Source organism: Trachemys scripta, chromosome 4, assembly GCF_013100865.1.
Source record: "Trachemys scripta elegans isolate TJP31775 chromosome 4, CAS_Tse_1.0, whole genome shotgun sequence".
In the NCBI taxonomy this organism is placed as follows: domain Eukaryota; kingdom Metazoa; phylum Chordata; order Testudines; family Emydidae; genus Trachemys; species Trachemys scripta.
In genome coordinates, this window is record NC_048301.1 from 46,549,529 (window position 1) to 46,556,925 (window position 7,397).

Genomic DNA, 7,397 nt, shown 5'->3' on the forward strand with positions numbered 1-7,397 from the left:
TTGTCTCCTACATTAGCAGAATAGTTAACTAAATTATTGTTGGTGATGTGTGAAATAGAAATAATCCAACTTGACTTTCAGATTACAGTTAGTTTGCAGGGCTGGCTATTGCAAAAACACCATTTTACTTCTAATTGGCCATCCCTTGTGGGACTGCAGATAGTACTACTTTTTACTACTACTTTCATTTGGCGCCTCTGGACTTTAATTTCTTGCTGCTCTTGTTCAGACAACTTATCTCTTTCATAAAAGAATTAGAAATTCTTGTACAGCTTCTCCTCTGTCACACTACCCAAGCAGGTTTGTAGCAGTGAGCAGTTTGTTCCACTTTCTAAAACATGCTAGATTTGAAAAGCAGGCAACACTTCAAGAGAAAACACCCAAGAAAAGTGGGTTTTTTTCAGAATTGGAGTTTTATGTAAGAGATGTGGAAAAGTGATAGATGTCCACTTTGTAATATCCGGGTAAAAGCTTTCAGACAGCATTAATCGTGATGCGAGAATGTTATTATTTAATAGTTGTAAACCCACTATTTACGCAGTCTTGTTAAGTTTGGACCTATAGCTCCTTTGCCTGTTAACTTGGTGACCGTAACACTTCATAATGACTTGTACCTGAATAGGGTAAAGTTGTTGAACTAGTGTGCAAGGCTGACCCAACTCTGTCAACCCTCTGGAGAACTTACCTGTAAGTGCCAAGGAAACTTTGTTTAAGAAGAGGAATTCAGTTTGCCTCCCCATGGATGAGCTGCTTTTGCTGCTGCTGTGTAGTGTTTGTTTACATCTGGCTTGCTTTTATTGGATTACCACTCTGATCATATTTGTGTGGAATGTGTAAATTCTGTATAAAAGTCAGATTAAAAAAAAAAAGGTGATGGATGTTAGCATCTGAAGTGTTAAATTTTTTTTGGATAGTTCTTCATTTAAAAAAACCAAAATGGTAATAAGGAAATAATGATTAAATTGCTGGAACGTGCAGGATAGGATGGAATTTGATTGTACATTTTTCTCTTTCAAGTGTATTCCCTGGTTTTCCATTCCCTTTCCTCTGTCTCCAGTGTGCATGTTTGCTCCATGTCAGTGCTTTAGCAACTTTAGTCGCTTGTGCATTGTGAGAACGGCTTTTAGTGAATGTTGCATGTCCTTGGTGTACATATTGCTTAGGTGGACATTAGGTAGCATATATTTTAACTTGTTTGTTGAACTGAGGCTGTCTACACTACTGCCAGATCGATGCTCCAGTGATCGATGAACCGGGGGTCAATTTAGCAGGTCTAGTGAGGACCCGCTAAATCAACGGCAGAGCGTTCTCTGGTTGACCCCGGTACTCCACCTGGACCGAGAACAGTAAGGTAAGTTGACCTAAGCTACATCAACTCTAGCTATGCTATTCACATAGCTGGAGTTGCGTAACTTAGGTCGACTTACAGCGGTAGTGTAGACATAGCCTAAGTCTTGAATACGTTGAAGTTTCTGTGAATGTCACGCCATTTTCTTTGTCTTTGCACTATTTTAAAAGGCCTTTTCTTTCTTCCCCCAAAAATCCAAGTTTTAATTTGCACTAGAATAAAGTGTTTATTTCCTTAAAGATTTAACAGAGGCTTTGGATGAAGATGCAGACCCCACAAAATCTGCACTGTTTGCAGTTGCAACTTTGGCAGCTGCATGGCCCCAGTTACATCAGGGTATGTGTGGGTTTCATTTTTTGTTTCATTTATGTGTTTTATCTTGCTCTGTATTTTTTAAAAAGCACATTTTACATTGCTTGGTATGTATTGTTGGTCTCAATGCAAAATAACTTCTCACTGTTATTAACTATAGGCTGCAATTTGAAAAATTTGGATCTCGACAGCTGCACTCTTTCTGAGATTCTCAGACTTCACATCTTAGCATCAGGTGCTGATGTAACATCAGCAAATGCAAAGTATCGTTACCAAAAACGAGGAGGTTTTGATGCTACAGATGATGCTTGCATGGAGCTGAGATTGAGTAATCCTGGTCTGTTGAAGAAACTCTCAAGTACTTCAGTGTATGACTTGTCACCAGGTAATAAAACAAAATGAATGTCATGTTTAAGATGATTCAAAGCCATTCTCTAGGTGACCAATTTCAAATGTAACCCAGGGACCCAAAAGTTATTTAACAACCATTTGTCCTGTGTAAAACAAATTGGCAGTCTCACTTCAGTTCTTGGGGAGACAGGTATCCATGTCAAAAAACTATCACCCCAATTGGAACCCTTATAGATGGTCTCACTGAGAGGTCAAGGATTGCATGGGCGTGGAAATAAAATTACCCTTTCATTACTAGAGGCGTTCCATTCAGGTCAGAGTTGGGGTGGGGCAGTGGCTGGGCAGCTTATGCTGTTGCTGCCTATTCTGTAGTTAAGTAGAGGACCTCCACCTCCAGGGTTGTCAGTCCAGAAATTATCTCAAGTGCCGTGTGCTCCTGTGAATATTTTTACTTACAACGGCTATACTACTAGGTATGCAAACTTAATTGGCCATAAGCAATTTTTAAAGCTACTTTTTGTTTCTAAAATGCTTCAAGATATTGGACACACAGATTCCCTTTTTCCTGCTTATTGCACTCTGGAGGAAGCTTCACTCTGTTCATGATTTTTTAACACTGGTGATTTATATGAATAAAGAACCCAGAAATTCCCACTTAAGTAATAGGGCACGTGATGAAGTCTCAGAACTTCTTGTTTTCCACTGAAATAAATTGGAGCTTTGTCTTCTCTACTGCATTTCTCAGTTGGCAGTTATGTTGACACTAATAGAAGTGTCTATTTCAAGAAATTTCTGTTTTGTACAATGTCAGTTGCCTCTTGTTTCACACATCCTGTGTGCATTAGAGCTCTTACTTGGATGCAAATGTACGTGTTTTTGGCTGGGTCAGCTTATATGTGTTTCAAAACCAGTTGCTCCCATCTTCCGTAACATATGGCATTCTTTGAGAGACTGTCTCAAGGGCATGGCTTTGTGGAGGAAAGAAATAAAAAGAATACAGTTACTGAATAACTAGAGTCCTTCAAATGAACTATCTTCAGATTCGATAGCCAGGTGAACCTTTGATCCTTGGAAAATGGCATTTTCCAGATTTCAAGCTAAGTGAATGCATAAAGATGGCTATATAGTATCTTGAACTTGTCTCAATGTACATTAAATCTATACATTTCTGCCTGAAAGATAGAATGTCAGTGGGTCCTGAACCCACATGGCTTGTTGTGTAGACATTCCAAGAGTGAGCTCATCCAATGAATTCTTTTCATTGATCCATAGAGCGAAACTAGAAAGCTGAGTCAATCACTGTGATATAACCTGCTATTTTTAGGTTGCCCTGTCTGTTTTGTGCCCACAACATACTTTCTGAGATGGTTCATAGGCATAATGGCCACAGCCCTTTCGGTGCCTATACCTAGCAACAAGACAAGCATATATGCAGTTTGTATGTGTCCCTGAGAGGACAGAAACAAGGTTCCCTTTGAAAGCATGAGCCAGAATTTTTCTTTCCACCTCCCAGCCCCCAATCCGCAGGTTTAATGGTTGGATCCAATTCAAATTAGTAAAACAGAATATGTATATTTTAAGATAAATACAGCAGAACCTAAAATAAGAGTTAGGATATCTGCAAAAATATGCCATATGTTGTGCTACAAACTCAATTACACAGGAAAAAAAGATAAAAAACAATAATTCTGCTTTACAGATCACCTAACTCATAAGATGTCCCTGTTTGTTTAGAGCCACCACCACGTGTAGTGCATGTTTACTACCTTCAGATTAGTGCTTTGTCATTGCTGTAATCTGTGACTTTCTCCTGGGAGAAAATGTCCTGTCTGGGTAATGTTCTTGCCAGATATTGCCACATATGCTTTTGGTCACAAGGTGAATGAATGATGTTAGTTTGGAAGTTATGTCACTGCACATACTAGCTTTAAGCTGGTATCCTCACACTTGCAGATTTATTTTATTTATCTTTTAAATTGCTATTTCCTTTTGTCTGGTACAAGATACATAACATTTAAGACTTAAATTGCATCCTGATTAATAAATCATTTCCCAGGTGTGTCAAATGTTTCAAATGAGAATTTAATTTAAGGTATGGTAATGGTAGCTTCTATGTTTTTGAGATTTTTTTTCTTTCATATTATCAGTGTTTCCCAGTGTGAATTTCAAACAACATAAATCTTAGCAGATGTCTTTCTTTCTTCCAAAACTAAAATACTTTCTACCTTTTTGTACTGCTAAAAATGCTTATGTAATACTTTCCTAGGATAACATGTAGATGAAAAATTCACACTGGAAATTTATTTGTGCAATGATCACAGTTCTTAGTTTATAGATAAGTAGACTACAGAAGTAAAAAAATCATAACTATAGGTTATAACTAAACTGGGCTGGTTAGTTACCTCATGGCACAATTGCCAACAAAAAAATTGGCATTTCATCTTAACCCTGCACATCTGACAACGTCTGCTTGATTTGATATGTCATTTCTTCAGTAAGAAGCTATCTTGGGCCTGAAGCTTACTATATAAAGAGTACTTCTGCACCTTTTATAATGAAGCATAAACAATTAACATGAATTTTATCAGGGGAAAAGATGAAGATTCTTCATGCCCTCTGTGGGAAGCTTCTGACTCTCGTCTCCACTCGAGATTTCATTGAGGACTCTGTTGATGTATTACGACAGGCAAAACAGGAATTCAGAGAGTTAAAGGCAGAACAACATCGCAAAGAAAGAGAAGCAGCAGCAGCAAGGTAAGAAGTGAACATAACCCAGATAAAACTAGGTGGGACTCCTTTACGTCAAAAACTTAGCTGCTGGATCTGAAGAAGTAACAATTACTGTTTTTGTTTTTGTTTTGTTTTGTATTCTGCCAGGCTCTTAAGGCCTCAATCAGGATTGAGGCCCTGTTATGCTAGACATTGTACAAAGATGAGTTCCTGCCCTTAGGTTAGCATTTTCATCCCATGGTGCTTATTATAAAGGAAAGGGACATAACCAGATTAAATTAGGCACTCTCTTTATATGTTAATTGCTTTTTTTTATATTCCCCCTATCTGTAGGATACGTAAGAGGAAGGAAGAAAGATTAAAAGAGCAAGAACAAAAGATGAAGGAGAAACAGGAAAAGCTGAAGGAAGAGGAGCAAAGGAATCCTTCTGCAGAAGTGTCTGTTGGGTAGGATCAGTTATTCTACTATGATAAATACAATTTTGAGCCTGCTTTTTAAATGGTTGGTTTTGGTATATGGGACCAGAGCCTAAGGCAGTGTAAATCTTTTTGACTTAAATGGAACTATGCCAGTTTATACCCACTGGGAAATCTGGTCCTTAATGTTGATTATAGAAACAAAAGGAAAAATGATTGTATAAAACAATACCATTTTCTTTTTAAAATAATAGAAAAGGGTTGTTGAATACAGATATTTTCTATAAGCAAGTAAAGCCATGGTGTCCGACAGTAGCAGTTTGCGAGGTTAACATTAGTACTTGATTTTCTAATTTACTAACTTGGGTGACTGTAGATCGTTATAGATTTTTAAGGGCAGAAGGGACCATTGTGATAATTACTTTCGCCAAAGTACCTCATTCAGTAATTTCTGCATCAAGCCCATAACTTTTTTGTTTGAACTATAGCATAAATATTTGATTCTTAACCAGCATGCTATTCTAGATTATCTCCATAGAACTGAGGTTTTTACACTGATAGAACTCTGTATTTCCATAAGCAAGACTCATACTTATGCAGCAGCACATGCATGCCTTCCTTAAGACCCTAAATTGTATCTTTCAAGGTTCTGATCCTGCAAAAATGTATGTATATGCTGATATATGTGTAGTCTCATGGACTGCTACTTGTATGCTCTAAAGTTAAGCATGTTACGTATTTGCAAGATTGGCATCATGCTGTGTAATAACCACCCTATAAAAATCAGTGCTTAGTAAATGGTACAAATGTGGGTAGGGAAAATGTATTTTCAGTTTTCTAAGAGGGCACTGCAAACAATGTAAAATAAAAACTAAAAGGCTACATCCTCAGCTGGTGAAAAATGGCATAGCTCTGTTGAATTCAGTAGAGCTACGCTGATGTACACCATGAGGATCTGGTTTTAAAACTATAAAATTCCTTTAAATGTTTGGGATGGTGTTTAAAAATAGTTAAGTCCTGGATTAGCCTTTAGTACAATATTTCTGTGGTTATGGCTCAATGTTTTGGTTTCTAGGAAATACTTCCTATATCTTTTTAAAGTTCTTTTTTCTACCCCCTCCGCTCCCCCCAGTTTATATTCTTACATTAGGATGTGAAGTTCGACTATATGGAGTCATTTCTGTCGAATAGTGAAGTAGTATAATAAAAGGAAAAAATACATCTACAATTCTTCACAGGGCAACTTTTGATAATAAAATACTCATTGTAAAGCATATTCGGCAATGTACTGTATGTTCTTTGCCAGCTTCATTCAGTTCTTTGACTATGGACTTTCGTTGTACTATTCCATCAGGGAAGAAGAACGGGAAGACCTTGATACTAGTACAGAGAGCAAAGAAATTGAGCAGAAGGAACAAGACTTGGACACAGTGACAGAAGATGAGGAAGAACCAGGACCAAACAAAAAAGGAAGAAGAGGTAAAAAATAAATTACTGTGTACTTTGTATGTATGCATAAACCAACAATTGGGCAAATTTTTACTTTTCTAGTAAACCTTTAAAAAGCATTAACCTTCATTGTAAATGGAAAGAAAAACCTTGATCATAATGAGTTAATAAATGAATTGAGCTGGTTTGATCCCTCTTTTAGCTCTCAGTCCTATGTACTCTAGTGCTTCTATTCCTCTATTGTCTTCTCTGGTTGCCTTCTGGACTTTGTGTGTAAGACAGGAGATAGGCTGTGGCTTGAAAAACTGTTAGTTATTAGTGCTCTACATGAATCTCTAATGGTGGCCGACTTCAGGCACTTCATCTTTTGTAGAATTTAAGAAACTAGGGTTACCATACGTCCTCTTTTTCCCGGACATGTCCGGCTTTTTGGCACTCAAACCCCTGTCCGGGGGGAATTGCCAAAAAGCCGAACATGTCCGGGAAAATGGCGGCTCTGCTCCTCCCCTGACTCTTCGGCTCTGTTTAAGAGCCAAGCTGCCCGAGCGCTATGGGCTTCAGGCAGCCCCCCCTTGCCTCCGGACCCCAGCCGCCGGCTGGGCACTTCCCCTCCCGGGCTCCGGCGGCGCAGGGTCCGGAGGCATGGGAGCTGCCCGAAGCCGGTAGCGCTGGGGCAGCCCGGCTCTTAAACAGAGCTGAAGAGTCAGGGAAGGAGCAGAGCCTCCAGCCGCGGCGGCTCTGCTCCTCCCCGACTCTTCGGAGCCGAGCGCTACGGGCTTTGGGCAGCCCC

General features: G+C 38.9%; 1 protein-coding gene across 1 annotated transcript in view; it reads left to right on the plus strand.

The window, feature by feature from the left end:
- BAZ1A (bromodomain adjacent to zinc finger domain 1A) overlaps positions 1-7,397 on the plus strand; it is a gene marked incomplete in the record, with an annotated part of 107,828 nt that overhangs the window by 62,865 nt on the left and 37,566 nt on the right. Inside the window, 5 exon segments of the mRNA XM_034768643.1 lie at positions 1,589-1,684; positions 1,821-2,045; positions 4,600-4,765; positions 5,075-5,188; positions 6,513-6,637. Of these exon segments, the coding sequence (XP_034624534.1) occupies positions 1,589-1,684; positions 1,821-2,045; positions 4,600-4,765; positions 5,075-5,188; positions 6,513-6,637 (726 nt within the window).